The 22,176-nt window shown below is 33.4% G+C and overlaps 1 protein-coding gene across 2 annotated transcripts in view; it reads right to left on the reverse strand.

Annotated features, from left to right (window-relative positions):
• Positions 1 to 22,176, reverse strand: part of Vps13c (vacuolar protein sorting 13 homolog C) — a 196,215-nt gene that overhangs the window by 64,188 nt on the left and 109,851 nt on the right. For both annotated transcript variants that reach the window (XM_027925076.3, XM_027925084.2), the window contains exons 36-46: positions 19,284 to 19,417; positions 17,439 to 17,595; positions 16,375 to 16,454; positions 15,790 to 15,849; positions 14,804 to 14,966; positions 12,956 to 13,072; positions 11,804 to 11,907; positions 11,114 to 11,281; positions 9,276 to 9,580; positions 8,018 to 8,165; positions 931 to 1,081 (exon numbers count right to left, since the gene is read on the reverse strand). In XM_027925076.3, coding sequence (XP_027780877.2) covers positions 931 to 1,081; positions 8,018 to 8,165; positions 9,276 to 9,580; positions 11,114 to 11,281; positions 11,804 to 11,907; positions 12,956 to 13,072; positions 14,804 to 14,966; positions 15,790 to 15,849; positions 16,375 to 16,454; positions 17,439 to 17,595; positions 19,284 to 19,417 — 1,587 coding nt within the window. The remainder of the gene's footprint in view (positions 1 to 930; positions 1,082 to 8,017; positions 8,166 to 9,275; positions 9,581 to 11,113; positions 11,282 to 11,803; positions 11,908 to 12,955; positions 13,073 to 14,803; positions 14,967 to 15,789; positions 15,850 to 16,374; positions 16,455 to 17,438; positions 17,596 to 19,283; positions 19,418 to 22,176) is intronic.

Here is a 22,176-nt window from a genome sequence, read left to right on the forward strand (position 1 = left end):
CCCAACCTGGTGAGGAAAGAAATGCTGGCCTCACCAAGCTTATGTAACACTCATCACTGTCTACCAGAAACCTTATTTTGCACATTGTTGTCATCATACGTTTGTGTAATTCCAAAGTATGCCTGGCCTTTCTATAGAAGAAGTAGTGTTGGTGAAATTCTATTAAGTGGCAGCTTTACCAAGTAAGCTGATGGTCTGAGAGCATTCTAAAGGCCCAAGGAGTAGCCTGTGACCATGTTAAAGACAAGAGGCATTTCATCTCTTTTTAGCCATTTAAATATTAACCTATTTACAGTTTAATAAAACATTTAATAATACCAATGACTGTCAATAAAAAACAAGTGAAAGCATATTTCATGTAATTGCTTAAGAAAGAAGAAACCTTATATTTTAGAAAAATTGTCATTTAAAAATGGTTGAATTTGAAAGCTTCAGTAACTTTTAAAAAGTTCAGTTTTAGTAGTCTGAAGATTCTCTGATATATCTGATTATATCATTTTCCCAGAAAGTCAGATCTAAAGCTGTTACTATGAAAGAATGCATTCCTTTCTCATGGTTCTGACCTGTTAGCATGATTATATCACACAAAGGGCCTTTTCTCTCTACATTATTTTCGGACCTTACTTCACTGTATGCCCACTTTGATTTTTCTCTCAAGGTACACACTACCTCAGTGCCTACTGAATTCAGCTTCTAACAAGTATATGCAAATAAGCATCATGCAATCAAGGACAGATAACCCTTCCTCCTGTAACATACAACAGGCTTCTCCAGGGGCTTAAAGAAGCAAATCTGGCCCTCGCAGATTTTCCACAGTAAACAATATGATAATGAATCAATTTATACCACACTATGCTGGACAACTAAAATATACTAAATATAAATATCACATGGACAATAATCAATGCAAAAATCTTCATGGATTTATACCTTTGAGGAAGACAGGACCACTCAGAACATCTTTCCTCACTCTTACAGCCTCCTGTACAGATTGTGTAGGGATTGGCTGTGAAGAAGCTTCTCCAAGATTTTCCAGCAAAATTTTCATTAAAACTGTTAAGTCATCTTCACTGAGAGCAACCTAAAAGCCACCAATAATTTGTTAACAGAAAGTAATAAAAAATCCAGAATATGATGTCTATCTCAATGTATGGTTCCTCAAATTAAACAACTGTTCATGTCGTTTGTTTGTTTGTTTATTTATTTATTTATTTACTTATTTATTTATTTGTTTATTATTTTCAGTACAGGGGCACTTAACCACTTAACCAAGCCCAGATTGTTGGTTTTTTGTTTGTTTGTTTTTGTTTTTTTCTTTTTTGAAGACAGGGTCTCGCTAAGTTACTTGGGGCCTCCCCACATCTGCTCATCTGTTTTAAAAAGAAAGACAAGAAGCTGTGAGCACAAACATCAGGAAAAAAAAAATGTGATCCTGTTTAGTATGGGACTTCCTCTCTGTGTAAACAAAATTTTGCCTCTTCCCACAGCCCAGTCCCTGCCTCTGCCACTCCCACACCATTCCTGCCTGGCATGTGACTCTGTTGCTCTGTTCCTAGACATGAGCTGTTCCCATTCCTGTCTCTCCATTCTGCCTCTCTTCTCACCCAGGACCAGCTCCCTCTTCTGCATTATTTACTCCTCTCCATATTCAACGTCAGGAGAGTCCTGTTCAGTTTCTCCTGTTATGTGGTTGTATTCTCAGTACACATTCATTTGGACATACAAAAACAATCTATTTAATTTATTAAAAGTACACCTCTAGAATAATAACAAATACAACTACCAAGTATTTTTTTAAACCAAAACATACACCAAGAAGGCAACATCCTATTCATCTTTTACCTTTACAAAGGGTATGAGTGACCCCCCTACCAAAAAAAAAAAGGACAAAGCTGCCAAGTCAGGTAGATCCCTATCAGCTTTACCAGATTCAAGTTTTCTTGTGGCCAAGATTCTCAGCTTCCTCAATTCAAGTCTTTTATTCTTTAAAATAGGAATAAAAGTATCTTCCTCACAAGTAGTTGCAGAATAACGGGAAGTAGCTCGAAATTTCCACGTCCTTTAAGACTCATTAAATTAGTATTTCCTGTGAAGCTGGTTATCCTTCCACCTTTTGTAAATTTTCCCTACAGACACAGTGGTCCAAAAGGTTTAAGTTTTCATACATAATTTTACACACGCAAGCATACATGCACAGTACTTTCTCCTCTGAATGCCACAGTAAACTCTGTCCCCAGAATTAAACTCTATGGCCTGGAAAATTGGTACTTCCTTGCTTAAAGGAAAATAGAGAGATATTTTAGCACAAGGTAATGGTCAAGAACTTGTTTGTAGCAAGCCCCAGTCCTCAGATAATAGTTGTGACACTGGTACCTCAGAAATTCCATTCCTGGATTTGAGCCTTGCTCCCTTTTCCCTGTCTCCTGTTTCCCTATCTCCCCACCTCCATTCAGCCTTTCCGCTCAGCAAGTACCAGCATCTTCTACATTATTTATTCTCCTTCAAATTCAAATACAGAGAGAGTGCTATTCAGTTTCTGGCTCCCACTAAGAAGTAAAGAGATTTTCTCTTGCTACATGTAATATATTGTGATACCAACCAAAATATTACAGCTGCCTGAAACTACTTCAGGATTTCCAGTTTGCTGTGGATAAAATGAACAACTATATTAGATGTTAGACTGACCTTCAGTAAGTACAAATTACAATTATAAAAGGTAGCCCTACAGTTCTCTGAGAAAAGTCAAGCTGATTCACTGGAAACAACCTGTTGGTATTGGTCACCTAATGCTCTTTCTTAGCTACTCCTCAAACACAGGAAAACTATACAGTCCATGAACATAGAGTATTTAAAGAAACCTAGATCACTGACAATTTAGGCCGTGAAAACCTTATCTGCTGTGGCTGCATTGTTGCATTAACAAGGGTCATCTTTGGGCTGAGGATATATAGCTCAGTTGTGCTTGCCTAAGAATGCTTGCCTCCCATGCACAAGGCTCTGGTTTCAATCCCCAACACCACACACAAAAAAAAAAAAGAAAAAGAAAAAGAAAAAAAAGAAAGGGTCACTTCGGTTAAAGTCATAATCACACTTTGATGTTAACATGTTCTGCTACTTTTTTTGTTTCTTTTAGAATATTTCAAGCACAAAGGAAAAGAGAGTACACTATAATCAATCCCTATGTATCTACCACCTAGCTTTATGGAATCTTATCAAGTTGCTAAATTTCCTTCAGATCTTTATCCCCTTTACAAATATAGCCCCATGTGTACCTCTGTAAGATTATACTCCCTTCTACTTTCATCCCCATGGGAAGAAACTATGCTAAATAATTATTTACCACTACTGCATGCCTTATAAACTATATATGTACATATATATGTCATATGTATATATATATGGCATTGCCATGCTGCAATTTTCAAATAATACAGAACTATCTATCTTATCATTTTGCAATTTCCTTTTTTTCATTTTTGTATTTAACGTGTATTCATCTGTTTCATGCAGTTCTTAGTCATTCATTTTATATGCTTTACAATGTGCATACAGGGAAAGAGCATAATTGTATTTACATTCTCCTACTGATAAGATATTTAGGTTTTACTTTGGCTTTCAGTAAACTTATAACTACATAATCTATGCAAAGAAGGGTCAAATATTAGTCCTGGAATCTACTTTCTTCTAAGAGAGGATACTTATACTATGAAATAGAAACTATACAAAGAATATCTCCAAAAGACATAATTCAATAAATTTTTTCCATATACTATTTTGACCAATACATACATACAGAAACTTTCATTTCCACAAGATCCAATTTTAATTTCTTTCCTAGTAGAATTTTACTACTTTCACCCTTCCTATGTTATCTCAGAACCAACTTGAAAGTAATCACAAATATCAAAACTACTAAACTACTAAATTTGCATACTGTTCAATCACTCTCTTATCCCAGTCTTTGCTGTTTGGCTTCAAACTGTTTCACATGTAAGAATCACAGAAATCAATTGTGCACCATGACCAAGTAGGATTCATCCCTGGGATGCAAGGCTGGTTCAATATACGGAAATCAATAAATGTTATTCACCACATCAATAGACTTAAAAATAAGAACCATATGATCATCTCGATAGATGCGGAAAAAGCATTCGACAAAGTACAGCATCCCTTTATGTTCAAAACTCTAGAAAAACTAGGGATAACAGGAACATACCTCAATATTGTAAAAGCAATCTATGCTAAGCCTCAGGCTAGCATCATTCTGAATGGAGAAAAATTGAAGGCATTCCCTCTAAAATCTGGAACAAGACAGGGATGCCCTCTCTCACCACTTCTGTTCAACATAGTTCTCGAAACACTGGCCAGAGCAATTAGACAGATGAAAGAAATTAAAGGCATCAAAATAGGAAAAGAAGAACTTAAATTATCACTATTTGCAGATGACATGATTCTATACTTAGCAGACCCAAAAGGGTCTACAAAGAAACTATTAGAGCTAATAAATGAATTCAGCAAAGTGGCAGGATATAAAATCAACACGCATAAATCAAAGGCATTCCTGTATATCAGCGACAAATCCTCTGAAATGGAAATGAGGACAACCACTCCATTCACAATATCCTCAAAAAAAATAAAATACTTGGGAATCAACCTAACAAAAGAGGTGAAAGACTTATACAATGAAAACTACAGAACCCTAAAGAGAGAAATAGAAGAAGATCTTAGAAGATGGAAAAATATACCCTGTTCATGGATAGGCAGAACTAACATCATCAAAATGGCGATATTACCAAAAGTTCTCTATAGGTTTAATGCAATGCCAATCAAAATCCCAACGGCATTTCTTGTAGAAATAGAGAAAGCAATCATGAAATTCATATGGAAAAATAAAAGACCCAGAATAGCAAAAACAATGCTAAGCAGGAAGTGTGAATCAGGCGGTATAGCGATACCAGACTTCAAACTATATTACAGAGCAATAGTAACAAAAACAGCATGGTACTGGTACCAGAACAGGCGGGTGGACCAATGGTACAGAATAGAGGACACATAAACCAATCCACAAAACTACAACTATCTTATATTTGATAAAGCGGCTAAAAGCATGCAATGGAGGAAGGATAGCATCTTCAACAAATGGTGCTGGGAAAACTGGAAATCCATATGCAACAAAATGAAACTGAATCCCTTTCTCTCGCCATGCACAAAAGTTAATTCAAAATGGATCAAGGAGCTTGATATCAAATCAGAGACACGGCATCTGATAGAAGAAAAAGTTGGCTACGATCTACATACTGTGGGGTCGGGCTCCAAATTCCTCAATAGGACACCCATAGCACAAAAGTTAATAACTAGAATCAACAAATGGGACTTACTCAAACTAAAAAGTTTTTTCTCAGCAAAAGATACAATAAGAGAGGTAAATAGAGAGCCTACATCCTGGGAACAAATCTTTACTCCTCACACTTCAGATAGAGCCCTAATATCCAGAGTATACAAAGAACTCAAAAAATTAGACAATAAGAGAACAAACAACCCAATCAACAAATGGGCCAAGGACCTGAACAGACACTTCTCAGAGGAGGACATACAATCAATCAACAAGTACATGAAAAAATGCTCACCATCTCTAGCAGTCAGAGAAATGCAAATCAAAACCACCCTAAGATACCATCTCACTCCAGTTAGATTGGCAGCCATTATGAAGTCAAACAACAACAAGTGCTGGCGAGGATGTGGGGAAAAGGGTACACTTGTACATTGCTGGTGGGACTGCAAATTGGTGCAGCCAATTTGGAAAGCAGTATGGAGATTTCTTGGAAAGCTGGGAATGGAACCACCATTTGACCCAGCTATTCCCCTTCTCGGTCTATTCCCTAAAGACCTAAAAAGAGCATTCTACAGGGACACTGCTACATCGATGTTCATAGCAGCACAATTCACAATAGCTAGACTGTGGAACCAACCTAGATGCCCTTCAATGGATGAATGGATAAAAAAAATGTGGCATTTATACACAATGGAGTATTACTCTGCATTAAAAAATGACAAAATCATAGAATTTACAGGGAAATGGATGGCATTAGAGCAGATTATGCTAAGTGAAGCTAGCCAATCCCTAAAAAACAAATGTCAAATGTCTTCTTTGATATAAGGAGAGTAGCTAAGAACAGAGTAGGGTCGAAGAGCATGAGAAGAAGATTAACATTAAACAGGGATGAGAGGTGGGAGGGAAAGGGAGAGAGAAGGGAAAATGCATGGAAATGGAAGGAGACCCTCAGAGGTATACAAAAGTACATACAAGAGGAAGTGAGGGGAAGGGGAAAAATAATACGAGGGGGACAAACGAATGTCAGTAAAGGGGGCAGAGAGAGAAGAGGGGAGGGGAGGGGAGGGGAGGGGAGGGGGGATAGTAGAGGATAGGAAAGACAGCAGAATACAACAGACACTAGTATGGCAATATGTAAATCAATGGATGTGTAACTGATGTGATTCTGCAATCTGTATATGGGGTAAAAATGGGAGCTCATAACCCACTTGAATCAAATTGTGAAATATGATATATCAAGAACTATGTAATGTTTTGAACAGCCAACAATAAAAAATTAAAAAAAAAAAAAAGAATCACAGAAATCTTATACTTCCATGATGACCTTTGACCAGTCTCACCTACTTCTGTGAGCTGAACCTAACCAGCTAACTTACCATCAAAAATACTGCTGCATTTATATGGTTACCAAATAAATACACTTGCCTATTCAGCATAATGTTCACTTTTCTTACTAAAAGGAGGTTTTTACACATAAAAATACTACAAAATCACTGTACTTAATACGTACAAACACTGCCAAATTTTTTTTAAAAAAAACACAACTAAAGTGCTTTTGAATGTGTTTTATGAACACCACTCTGCACTCTCTTACAATTTAGCTATGTTATGACTTTAGTAAAATTTTCCAAAATTTAGACTAATATTTTCAGTAGACTCCAATAGGTCTGATTTATACTTTTGGCTGACTTTACCAAATATCTAACTAAAATGAAGTAAAGAAAGTCAGAATTACAGCTATTATGAAGACAAGCAACAATAAGTGTTGGCGAGGATGTGGGGAAAAAGGTACACTCATACACTGCTGGTGGGACTGCAAATTGGTGCAGCCAATATGGAAAGCAGTATGTAGATTCCTTGGAAATCTTGGAATGGAAACACCATTTGACCCAGCTATCCCTCTCTTTGGTTTATACCCAAAAGACTTAAAAACAGCATACTACAGGGACACAGCCACATCAATGTTTATAGCAGCACAATTCACAAGAGCTAAACTGTGGAGCCAACCTAGATGCCCTTCAGTGGATGAATGGATAAAAAAAAATGTGGCATATATACACAATGGAATTTTACTCAGCAATAAAAGAGAATAAAATTATGGTATTTGCAGGTAAATAGATGGCCTTGGAGAAGATAATATTAAGTGAAGTTAGCCAATCCCCAAAAAAACTAATGTGAATGTTTTCTCTGATATAAGGAGGCTGACTCATAGTGGGGTAGGGAGGGAGGGCATGGGAGGAATAGATGAATTCTAGATAGGGCAGAGGGGTGGGAGGGAAAGGGAGGGAGCAGAGGATTAGCAAGGATGGTGGAATGTGATAGACATCATCATTCAAAGTACATGTATGAAGACACGAATTGGTGTCAACATACTTTATATACAACCAGAGATATGAAAAACTGTGCTATAAACATGTAATAAGAATTGTAATGCATTCCACTGTCATTTATTTTTTAAAAAAAAGAGAGAGAGGGAGGGGATTTAAGCTAGGGACAGGCCATGAGAGGCACAGGAATAAATAGGGACTCAAAAAAGAAAAAAAAAGAAAGAAAGAAATGTGTGGGAAATAAGGATGACCTCACTTGCAGTTAACAAAATATTCCTTTTTAATACACACTAGAACTGCAGTATGATCAATGATAAAAGCCTATCTAGCAATTTTACATTTAATACTACATACAAACCTGCATAGGTTTTAGTTTTCCTTTTATCTCCATCCCTGGAATCTGTACATACCACATTGCTGATAAATTTCGTTGTACAGACAAAAGCATGTTGACTGGTTTTAGAATTTCAATGTCATATGGTGGCAAGCCAGACTGCAAAATAGTTCTGAAAGAAAAACAAAAATTTATTATATATTTTAAATATACATTTTTAAATGAGGACTTTCATACTTTGTAACAGCTTCTACATAGATCTTTCCTAAACATTTAAAGACTGGAACCAGAATTCTTTTAAAACGTATTTCTTTAAACAAATCAGAATAAATCAGGTTATATGCAGTTATCTAAAACAAAGCCTATATAACACTGATTTCAAAGACATGATTTCCATAGTTTATTACATTACTATCTTTTATAAAGACTGTTTGATATAGCAACTAGCACAATGTTATACCAATAAAATTTAACCCTTCTAAAATTGAAGTATAAAGGAAGTATTGGTATATTTAGCCCATATATTATTGCTATTCTCCAAACTCAAAGGAAAAACACACCAAAGCTTAAAGTAAGTGAATATATGGTAATAGTCACTTTTAGCCTATCTGCTAACAACTATTTCCACAACCAAATGAGTACTGTTGCCATTCAACACAACCAATACTCTCCCATCAAGAAGCAACAACCCTTTAGATACCTCATTCAAAATTACCAAATGTGACAAGATTTGGGAATGAGAAATCTTAAATCTTATCATAATTTAGGAAGTTTTATCCCACCTACAGAAAAGGAAATAGCTATGTGCTTAAAAAAAAAAGAAAGAAAGAAGAAAAACCATAATAGAAAGAAGGAAGAAAAACCATAACAATAAATTAAGTATTACTAATTAGCCATATTTTCTCTATTTTTTTTTTAGATGAGGTCTTGCTATATTCCCAAGCTGGTCTTGAACTTGTGAGATTCTCCTGCCTCAGTCTCCCAAGTAGCTAAAAAACATGTGTGCACCACCATGCCCAGCCAGTAAACTGTAATTTCATAAGTAACTTCTATAGAATAAAAAAAAAAAATCATATTCTGAATTCTGTAAAACAAAATACAGACTGTGAGGCACACTACTATAAACCACTGGCCAAAAAAAAAAAAAATTAGTGGTCAGGCTTCCTTAGTTAAAATAAATAAGGACTGGGATCACAAATTATTAGACCATTTTACCTCAAGCCAAAATTCTATGAAAATCCTATGCTTAGGTAAGATTCACAATTGGATTATATATTTATACCTGGACAGCTTCAACTGAGTGAGCTGGACAATCATCGTATCAACAATGGGGGGAAGAGAATAATGTTCCATAGGAACCAAGCTAAATTTGTTTTCAATTCTGATTAAACCCAGATCTGCTATAATAGCATTAGGTGATACTGAAGACTGAGGAATAATAATAACTGGTGCTTTCAAATTGATATCCATCAAAAGGCGGAAACTCTTTTGAGCCAAGTCTTTCATGCTGGAAGCAGCTCTTTCTGCAGCCTGGACTGTGGCTGTGCTCAAAGCTTCTTTGGCAGTTTGGAAATTGTTGAGAAAGTTCTGTTGGAAAAGAATGATGATCAGATAGTTCCCCAAAAAAGACTTTTTTTTGGTACCACGCATTGAATTCAGGGGCACTCCACCACTGAGCCACACCCCTAGCCCTATTTTGAATTTTATTAGAGACAGGGTCTCAGTTGCTTAGTGCCTCGCTTTTGCTAAGGCTGGCTTTAAACTCAAGATCCTCCTGCCTTTGCCTCCTGAGCCGCTAGGATTACAGGTGTGTGCCACTATGCCCTGCCATAAACATCTATTTTTAAATAAAAAATTTCAGAAAGTATTTACTCTTAAAAAAAAAACTAAACAGAAGCGATAACATAAAAGAGATATTACTTGTAACTATGTATACAGAGAAGAATAAAGTCATTAACAGTTATCTCCAGGAAAGAAAAGTTCTTTAACTTTCATTTATATTTTTCAAAATTATTTGATTTTATGATAAATTTTTCAACTTCTCAAAAAATCTTTTTTATTAATAAATGTTAGTCATGTTAAATTCAAAATTTAAATGAAAGGATTGAGAGAAAGCACTTTATTTCTCCAAAAGTGGGTTCCATTCTATTACTCTAGGTCACAGGAATAAAGATTATTCTCAGAAACTAAGGATCTGATTATTTTAAATGTACCAGGCAAGAGCACACATTGTTAATTATGTATTACCCTGGAATCATTAATAAGAATCAAAACTTCTTTGTTTATATTAAGAAGCATTTAAGCAATACTCTTAACTTTCTTCTTTCTCCCAATACTAGGGATTGAACCCAGGGACACTGAACTACATCCCTGGCCTGCTTTATTTTTTCATTTTGAGACAGGGTCATACTAAGTTTCTGAGGCTGGCAATCTTTGCAATCTTACTGCCTCTGTCTCCTGAGTTGCTAGGATTACAAAGATGCGCCACAAGCCTGGAAAAGCAATATTCTTAATGTTCATCCATTGATAATACAACAGAAACTTAATATCTTCTTCCTAGCTCAAAATAAATGACTTTCTAGAAAAGTGAACATGATATTTTGGAAAATTCATGACTGTTGTAGTCGGCAGCTCTGTTAAGAGGCACAGGAAGATTTAAACTCTTTAGTCCATGACTCTTACATGGATATAGTAAAAATGAAACAATTTCATGGTCTTGTTGATCAGAAATACAACCAAAATCTGTAAGTTCCAATATTAGTTTTTCAAATAGCTGATGAGTTTTATTAAAAAGTTCTTCTAGCTAAATACCCTAAGGTATTTCATCAAACAAGTACCACTGAAAAGCCCTAAATTAAAAATTACAAAAATACTTTTAAAATATGTAGCTATATGTTTAAAATATGTAGTTTAAATGTTAGAGAATGGCAGTTTCTATGTTTAAAACAATGATTTAAAAATCAATTTGGTTAACATTATATAAAAGATCTCTACAGAATTGAGTTCGGCATCAGGGTGTTTAGTAGATAGCCTGAGAAGTGAAGATTTTGACTATCTAAGGTTCAGGTATATAGACAAAATATTTAGGTCTCAATAAGAAATAAATTCATATAAACTTACCAAAAGAGACATGAAGAATTTATGAACATAAACAATTTGAATACAGCCCACTTTGAGACTAAGTTTGCCATCCACTTTAGACATATCTGTATAAGCCTTTCCTTCTGTGGCATCTGGATACAGAGTCATTTGAAATCTGAAGACTTCATCTCCCAAAATAGAGACAGCCTAAAAGTATGCAATACCTAGGCATTACTGCAAACTCCTTATTGCTCTATCCCTTATTATGCAATCCTTGATATATGAAGAAGCAATATATCAATGTAACCCTAAACAATTTTATTAAAAACATTTTATTTAGCAAAAGCTTTTCCTATTTCTATAAAAAACACTTTTTTATTAATATAAATATCTTCTTTGTTTTTGTTTTTTTTGGTAGTGCTGGGGATCGACCCATAGCCTCAGACATACTAAACAAATATTCTGTCACTGAGCTACACTATACCCCTGGCCCCTTATTATGAAAATATCTATCTGTTACTGAACTGTTCAGAAGTAACTTTTCAAATCACTGTGTAGCAGAAGGCCTGGTATACATACAACATGAAAGCCAACTGTTATCAACTGTAACAAAATGCCCAACATGTGACAGACAACTAATAAATGTATACTAAATACACTTATGAATATTAGCATCCCAAAGTCAAAGAAGAAACTAAACTTCAATACAAAAATCTATTTTTTAATTACCTTTTTGTGAATGGACAGCAAATCAACATTTGTAACTATGATATTCTGAAGTCTGGCAAACACATCAGTCTGCTTTGGCTTCACAGATACAGAGGCATCCATTCCTAAGGGAGACATATTATTTATAAACTTTTTACTCCATCTAAATGAACCAATTCAGTGGCATTTTAATTCAATAATATACCACCAAGATATAGAATGAATAAAAAACTACTCATTACTAAACATATTAACAGCATCAACTTTCATGTATGAGTCACCCAAGAAAGTTTACAAAACCTTTAAATGCTACATGCATCTCATATATAAAAGTTGTGGAAATGAAAACAAAAACTGTACTTTTTAAAGTACAGTCTTCTAAGATTTCTCTTCAAAAAAATCTGTCATTCTCATAATGTCTAAATGTCTCATAGTGTCTTAAACTGTCCTGCATCTGTATTCCCTATAAAACAGATATATGGTGATATCTGTTGAACAGTGCTAATTTTTTTAACCGTTTAAAAAACTGCTTACTGTGTACCAACCACTTTTCTAAACATTTGTAAATGCATAAACTTTTTTAATGCTCACCAGAACCCCATGCATAATTATTACTGTCTTCATTCTATAGAAGAAGAAACTGAGACATAGAAAAGTTAAATAATTTGCTCAAAGCTGCCAGTATTAGTTAGTTAGTTAGAACCTTGGCAAATTCTCCAGAACCTATGGACCATAATAACATGCTACCCCATTCTTATATCAAACTAATATAATGGAAATCACTCAGAAAACATCTTTCAGAAACTTTTTCAATGCTATGTGTGTACAAAAGACAAGGGAAAATAATGCTAATGGCATTCTTTTCAGTCTGCGAAATATTATGATATTCATTTCTCTGTCTAAAGTGATATTATTTTTAAAATGCACACCAAGAATAGACTAAGTCTCAGATATTCTGAATTTTTTAAGTACATAAGGAATGCCTCAAGTCAGTAAGGAATCATAAAAAATATACTTCAAACATTTGAAAGTACACCTTTACAAAGCTTGCAAAGTCTTCAACATAAGTAAATCATAATATGGCTCAGAAGAAATCCATTGTGCATAAGCTCATTTTCCCTGGATGCTTATGCAAAGAAATATAAAGACCCACATCAAAAAATAATTACTTACCATGTATTTTAATATCTGCTATGTTACACTTCTGATCACAAACAAAGATATTAAATGCATTTAATTCAGCTGTGACCTTTAAATCAAACACATCTTCTTTAGAAATGGTGCTGGATACTGAAAATCAAGAGAAATTTTGTAATCAGCAAAGTAGAAAGAAGATAAAAGATGCAAAATAATCTCAAATCCACCAAAATAAAACTACATAAAATATTATAAGGAACCCAAAAAGATCTCTGTTAAGATAACATAGTTAATATGAATTTGAATCAATTTTCAAATACTAATTAGACAAAAACTAGCATGTTCCCCTTCAAATGAAGAATAAAGGCAATAATTAATAAGACCTTCATGTACCATTTACGAGATAAATTTTTTTTTTCATCTTCTAAGAAAAAGATAACCCTCTAAATTCAAATTCTAGAATTATTTTAGTTGAAAACTGATTTTGAGCTCCTTTTCATATCACATATTAGAGCAAAGAACAATTAATGAAAAATTATAATACTGATGAACAGTTATTAAAATTCATAGTAGTATCATTTATAATACATGTTATTTAATTATAGAACCAATTCATTTCTCTATATTATAAGCTACTGTTACTGCTTCATAAAAAAATTGCACAACAAACTCAATGAAACATGAACACAAAAAGGCTGACGATTAGGGGGAAAACACATAAAATAAGATGTAAGAATCACAATTGAACTGATTACCTTAGTCTACTTTAGTGCAGGTCCTGATTAATACATTTAGAATACACTTTCCTACAAATCTGTCTTACCTGAAGAAAACAGAACCTTCCCCAGAACTGCCAGAGCAGGAGGGTATCAGTCCTGAATTACCAATATGATAACAATTTTTTTCCTTAATATTTATTTTAGCACAATCAAACCATAGAGACCAAACATGAAAAAACAGATAATTTCTTTGGGTTAATAGTATTTGTAATTCATTCTGAATCTAAATATTAATTTTTCACTGAACTGTACTTCATATATGTCATATAAATGTTAAATAAAGAAGAGGTATTTCTAAGGATATTATCTCTAAAAGATATTACTGTGGCAAGAAAATACATTAAAGACAAAGAAGGTAAAACTCTTTTACTGCAGTTTTAACAAAATAATTGCTCTGTTCCATGATTTTTAAAAAATCAGATCCCTGTATCAGATCTAGTAGTACTAACAGTTTTACACTTAAGATACCAGTAATTCAGATGTCAAACTGGTAATGGTCTGAAAATTAAATTATTCGATGTTAGACATTTAAAATGTACAATATGAAAAATTAATTCAATGATATTGGCCAATGTATCTTTATTCACTCAGGATACTTCCATCTCTAACATTTCACAGCACAAGTCATATGTCTGAGGAATATGTGCTCAAATTTATGTGTGATCAAAATATGGATTTGGTTAGAAAACCAAAGTGAGTGTCTTTCTTCCGTGACATTCCTTCTTTGGTACCCACAAAGCCCTTATAACTGTTGAGCACAAGGCAGGACTAATGGACCTTTGTTCCATGCATGATTGTATTCATATTTTAACTTCTTTTCTCACTTTCATTGGACTAAAAACTGCAAAAATATGTCAATGCAAATTATATACAACTTCTATTTAATGAAAAAGCTAAACAGTAAAATTGAATATAAATGATTAATACTAAACATTTTTTCAAAATCCTTCAATAAATTGCCCTATAATTCCAGAAAGATAAAATTTGCTTTCTCTGAAACTAACCTGACAGACCAGTTTTAATATCAAAATGTTGAATATTTATCTTAGTTTAAAAATGTAAGTTTTTATATGACAGTATTAGACCATAAGGCAAAAATTAATACCAGTTTTGATGGCAATACTTCCAGATTCCCCCACAAGGGGTTTTTGCTCAGATTCCTTCTCAGAAAAGGAAGACTCAGAGGATGGAACAGCAGATGATAGAAAATCCATGAAGGAAAGTAAAGCTTCCAAATGAAGTACCAAGTCCAAGGATGAAAATGAAACCTAAGATAATGAACAATTAGAGAGGCAGATTCCAGATATGCAATGCTTTTACCTTAAACCTCAACATATACATATATACAACTAATTAGCTTAGTTAAAGGGCTTTAAATTTTTTTTTAAAAGAATCACTATTACCATGTTATTCCTTAGGATTACTATTGCAATGTTAATCCTTACCAACAACAAACTGACAGCCCACTCCCATGTGCCACTGCAATTCTAAACTCAAAAGGATTTGATGAGTTTTATGATATAATAAGCATTCCAAGACTGATTATATATTCAATAGACTGTGAGCAATGTCTGAATGAGGCCATGCTTTATCCTTGTGCCTAGATTTGTTCTAATCCTAAAGCAATACATAATTCAAATGTTTAATATGTCCATCAACACCAAGTCAAATAACCATGGTGGAAGAAAATTCCCTTTAAAATATACAATCAACAAGTAATAATTCACATCTGAGAAACAAATATTTTTCTCAGAAATCAAATTTTTTAAAAGTTTTATTTCAATTCTTCATCCACCTATTTTATTTATTTTCTACTACTTTATTTTACATATTGTGTTTGTGTGTGTGTGTGTGTGTGTGTGTGTGTGTGTTGCTGCGTACTAAACCCAGGGTCCTGCACATGCTAGGAAAGCACTCTACCACAGGGCTACTTCTCCAAGTCCATCCACTTATTTTATCTATAAAATTAAATCTATTATTATTGTCACCCTTATTCTAATTTTAGAACTTACAATCTTCTAATTGAAAATGGCTGTAAAGCTACATTTAATCATTATGAACGCAACCTTATAGTGAATTATAAAAATTTACCTTCAGTCTCTGTTTGGTATTGTCATGAACAGTGTTAAATTCTGGTCCATCACTGTCCGCCTACAAATAGTGAATAATTAAAGCATTGGGTTACAAACACTAAAATGTAATGCATTGAAAACACTTTATTTTTTAAAACTGTTCAAAGTATGCTATTAACACAGTAAAAACATACTACTTACAGGCAAAAAGAACATATCCCCAAAACTGACCACATAAAGCATGTCTCACATTCTACAGATGCAAAAACTCAAATTCCTCATCCTACTCTGGAAGAAATGCTAGTATATGTAGATTAGGTGGACCAAACCTAAATGTAGGAGAAATGCTAGTCTTCTAGATTATAACACACTTCAGAATACAGCAGAACTATGTATTACTCATATTTATTCAACACCAAAGGATAACTCAGAAGGCTAATAGAGTATCCAGAATCTTAGGATGGTTGGAAAATTCACCACAATCAACCAATTTAGAATGAAAAAAAAAGGGGGGGGGGAGAAAATTGAAACATTAAATATGAGAGCAATATGTATAACTTCATATTCTTAAATATTCAAGAATTCTAGAAATGAAACCAGGTACCTTGATCAGCAACATTTTCAGGAGAGGTTCATCAGTTACATTAGAAGAGTTAACAATGTGAAGAGGTTCTCCTTTAGAGTCTAGAAGGGAAAAAGACAAGGTAACATCTCTTAAATACTTCAAACCATCTTTTAAGACAGAACCAGCCAGTTACATATATGTATGCTTATCAGAACTCATAGAAAAGGATGAATTAGCTTTACTATATAGAAATGATGTCTCAGTAAGCCTGGCTTTGAAAAAAGAAGCTCCATAAAAATAAGAGATAAATGAACAAACCCAGCAGTAGTCAATAACAACTGTTACAACACTTGGTACTACTGTTATTACTCTCATTTGAACAAATCATAATATATTAAGGAATGAACCTAAAAAGTTTATGAAAAGTAAGAATTACTCTCAATGTAAGTTTGCTTGTAAGATATTTCAAGAGTTTCTATAAACTTTAAATACTCATAAAAACTCTAAAAGTTGGCTTGCTATAATTCAGAAAGTGAATTACAAAGGTCCAGGATACCCACTAAACAATAACTTACGTTTATTTGGGAGGAAAGGAATGAGACTACAAGATAATGTTAAATTGTTCCTTCTTTATTTTTCTGTATTATTTAATTTTCATTTTTACAAGCAAGCATTAATGTAACTGACAACAAATTTAAAATCTCATTTAATTTAAACAGATTTTTAAAATAAGAAATCATGTTTCCTTGTAAATTAACTTTTCAAAAAAGTCCATGGGGTCTGTACCTGGTTTCTGATTTCCTAAGATGTCAGTTCTAATGGCATAGTAATGTTGAAATGGTGCCTTTTATAAGTACTGAAGTGTTATATATAGACATATGGTTAATTTTTTAGGTATATTCCATTTTATGTTAAATATATACATAGATATATTCTTTATTTATGATAATTACATGAGTGTACATTTTTTAAATATCAAATTCCTTGTTATCACTGTAATAAATTTAATCTAAATAACTATGGTGACATAAATAAATGTTTAATATTGACAAAAGGACCATCTGCCTAATTAATAATTGACACAAATAAAACTTCACACTCACCAGTAAAATCAAAGCACCGCATACTAATTTTTTTTAGATAAGCTTTAGCAGTCATGTCATATGTTTTAACTCTAGCTTCTACTCCAAGCTGCAGAACATTGAGTTCATGGAAAGGCCTTCCTTTCTTTTCTGCTTTTTTCATCAGAGTAACCACAACCTAAAAGGATGCATCAGTATTACCACAAACAATCTCATTAATATGCAATGTAGATAAATCAAGAATTTAATAACCATACAGAGTGATATGACCAATAGATTTAAACAATGTAAAAACATTTATTTCCATTTGTGCCTGAAAATTGTTTATTGTTATTTACCTCAGGAGGCACATATAACTGTTAAAACTTTGGAAGCATCACCACTATTTTCTAGTGGTTTTCAAAGGTAAAGTACAAAAATGACAATAAATAGCAATTTGGCCTAATTCCCAGATAATCTGGTCTTTCATTTGAAAGTCTGAGATTAACAGCTAATTTGAATAGAACTCCTAAGGCAAGGAAATCTCAATGGTGGCACTGCTGACATTTTAAGATGACAAATATGCATAACGGGGTTGTTACAGTCCTGTGCACTGTAAGATATTTGGCAGCATCCCTGCCTCTACCCACCAGTTCCCAGTAGCAGCCTCCCACTATGTAAGTAAGAACCAAAAATGTTTTCAGACAACATCAAGTATTCACCTGGAGGATGCAAATTTCTCGCCCTCTATCCCAATCACTGTCCCAAAGGACAGGAACTATCATAATATATATTACAAATGATATTAAAAGGACTTACAGGTTTTTTACATACACACATTAATTAAGAACTTTGGAAACAGAATTATTTATCTAACAATGTTTGAATTGTCAAAACTTAAAAATCTTTAGCAACTCTGATATTAACCAGAAAAAATACTGGAGGTTTAATATAACAAAGTTAGTCTCAACACCCTTTTAGCAACACTACAAGCATGTATTTCAGTTCAAAAACACAGAATCCATTTGTATAAAAAGTTTATAATTTTTAGCTCAGAGAACACAAATATTTAATGATGAAGGGCTTTTGGAGAAAGGTGCTTGCAGGTCCCTAGATCTACTCTTTTCTCACTTATTCAAAACTTTAAGCCTATTACTTTCTATCCCTACCCTAGCCCCTTTTCTGATCCCCCTTTTTTAAACTATTTATTTTTCCTTAAAAACTCAACTCAAATGTCACTTCTTCTAGGAAATCTTCCCAACCCTATTAGAACATCCTCTCGCTACCATCCATACCACAAGCTCCAATGTATACACTACTCTGAGTACATTTTAAATGAAAACATAAATACTTCAATTGTCTGAATTTGCATTCTGCCTCTGCATCTTTGGCATCTAGCACATACAATTTGTTCAATGTGTGAATAAAGAAGAGGAAAATCCACTTAATCTTTCCTCAAGAATCTGTAAATGGAAAGCATATGCTATATAGTAATAAACATTTATACCATATAGTAATAAACATGTTTTAAAATGCAGACATACTGTATTTTATTCTATAAGAGTTTCTAGCATTTGCAAAGGATTTCTCAATCATTATTTCCCTTTCCTGCCTTTCTTTTATGGAACTGCAAAGCAAGCCACATTCCAACTGTCCTGTAATTATAATAGTGAAAAAGCAAGTTACATGAAATACTATTATTTTTCACTATGAAATAATATACACCCTATATATACTCATTCTTAATAAACACTCAAATTTGAAAGCACCATTGCTACATGAAAACAAACTGTGTAAGATTTTTCTCTGCCTATTATTTACAGAGGTAATTCTAAGTATCTATTATTTATCTACCTCCTTTTACAAGAACATATGAAAATTACATACCTCTTTAATTTCAAAATTCAGCAAAATATTAATGATATCTACAGATCTAATTTCTTCCATTCCAGCTGTTAAAGTATCTTGTGAAGCATGTACATCTTGTGATATAGAGGTTTCACAGGGCTCTTTAATTTTACCTAAAGATGTTCAAAAGAAACTCATTTAGACATTTCTTTCACAAATATTTACTAAGGACAAATATCAGTACTTTGGATCTGGCAAAGGCCTAAAAATACAGAAATCAGTCATCTCTCTAGTCCTTAGAAAACTCATGGTATAGTACAAGACACATATTTTTAAACACAAGCAAAACAAGCAGGCCGCACTTATTGACATTAAGAGGGTAAATGTTAATAAAAAATATAAAATGCACAGAAAGCACAGAACAAGGTTTAACACCATTACAAGTAAATAAAGAAAGGTTTAACACAAGAGGTACCATCCAAGTAGAGCTCAACGACCTGCACACACAGAGAAGATATTCCAAGAAAAAGGTAAGAAATTGGGGGAAATCACAGAGTAATGACATGGGAGAGGTTTTATAAACAACAACTACAACAAAAAAGAAAAGTCATATGAATATGATGCTGTCTTTCTGAAATCAGCACATCCTGAAATACAATAAAATTGCTTTTTAAATTGTAATACACAAAATAGCAGTTGTCTCTGCTATGAGTATACTTGGGCACCAGATATTGTACTAAGTCTTATACAGGGATGGTCTCATTTAGTTTTTATAATATTCCTTGAAGGTAAAACTTTATTGTCCTCAAAATGCAGATAAAAAAATTGAGGGTTCAGACTCATTCAGTACCTTACCCAGTGTCACACAGATTACAAGGGGTGGGGTCCAAATTCATCAGTATGATTTGATAGCTTTCACTTTCAACCAACCCTCAATATCATTACATCATTCCTAACATTATCTTGACCACTGAAAGAGCAAACCAGAACCCTGAAATATCACCTACACAAGAAACCCATATAGAAAACCACTGCTATTGTTGCCTTTAAGAAAGCAATGCCTATGGCAAGGTTTCTTAATTTTCATTGTTTTCCAGCACTGCTCCAAACATAATGTGAATAGCCAGGAGTGTGGGGTGGTCCTAACAAATATTTTGCTCTTACAAAACAATTCCAGGAATACTCAAAGATTTCTTAAATATGAAATACAAAGCACTAATCATTTTTAAGACAGTAAATTGGAGTTTAATATTAAAGTTAACAAAGTCTACTAAATTTTATTAATCAAAGGACCCATGAGAGTTAAAAGGAAAACCAGAAAGGAAAAAACATTTCTATACATATACCAACACATATATTTAATACAAAAAACTAGCAAAGGACTCGTGTCCAGGATGAACAACAATAACAAAAAACTCCTACTTATCAATAAAAACAATGAACACCTTGGTAAAAATGACAGAATAGACTTGAAAAGTCAGGTCACAAGAGGGTATCCAAATAGCCAATATCACCTGCCCCCCATACACTTTTTTTTTTAAAAGGTGTTCAACTTCATTAGTTATTAGGGAACAAATAAAAAACATAGTAAAATATTACTGCATATCCACCAGAACGACTAAATTTTAAAACACTGACAATTCCCAAGTAATGGTGAGAATACAACACAAATGGGACTCATATATTACTAAAAGTAAACTGGTACAAACACTTAGAAAACCATTTGATATAATATGGTATAAGTTACTAAAGTTAAAATGAAAATCTAACATAGAACCCAGTACTTCTACTCCTATCTACATATCCAAAAGAAAAAAAAAAAAAAAAACATATGAGTAGCCTCTCCTCCTCTGAGGGGGATATATTATAAAACACCTAGCAGGAGCCTGAAACCACAGATAGTTCTATATATAACACACCTATGATACAGTTTGATTTGTAAATTAGGCACAGTAAGAGATTAACAACAATTATATAATTATTTTTTTAGTTGTTGATAGAAGTTTTTTATTTTTTATTTATTTTTTTGCAGTGCTGAGAACCTAACCCAGTGCCTCACACATGCCAGGCAATTTGCTACTGCTGAGCCACAGCCCAAGCCTGATAAAGATAATTATAAAAAATAATGTGTAATAAAATTGCCACCAATGAGTTTCCACTACACTTGAACTTTGTGGTCATATTAAATACTAAGGGTCATTTGAATATAAGCACTGGGATAGCATAAAAATCTACCTGATAACTAAGACAGCTACTAAATGAATGACAGAAAAGTAGCATATATCATGTGGATATGCCAAGCAAAGGGATGATTAATGTCCCTGGCAGAGCAGAATGCAATTTATAACTTTTAAGTTATTTATTTATGCAACTTTCCACTTGACACTTTCAAACCAGTATTGATCACAGCTAACTAAAACCCTGGAAAGCAAATCCACAAATAAAGAGAATTACTGTATGCTAAAAGACATATACAACAACACAGCAACTTTATTCACAGTAGTCAAAAACTAGAAACAAACCAAATGTTCATCAAAAATAGAACAGATAAAACAATTCTGGATACATTTTTATATTTGAACATTACATAGGAATAAAAAGAGCCAACTACTATTAAGTACAGTATCAAAAGAATTTCAGGAGGTGTTGAAAAAAAGCAGCCACATACAAAAGAGTAATTTATTCATAATTCCATTTACGTAAAACTCAAGAAGAGTTAAAACAATCTATAGTATTATAAGTTGGAATGATAGTTACATCTGGTTGGATTTGGGGGCACATGGAACTGACTGGGAAGGACATCAGGGAGGCTTTCTGAGATGCTGAAGACATGCAGTCTCTGTATCATGGTGACAGAATAGCTGTATCCACATGTAAAAGTTCATTAAGTTGTACACTTAAAATTTCTGTACATATATGTTATGTTATAGTA

Source organism: Marmota flaviventris, chromosome 2 (genome assembly GCF_047511675.1).
Source record: "Marmota flaviventris isolate mMarFla1 chromosome 2, mMarFla1.hap1, whole genome shotgun sequence".
Classification (NCBI taxonomy): Eukaryota; Metazoa; Chordata; class Mammalia; order Rodentia; family Sciuridae; genus Marmota; species Marmota flaviventris.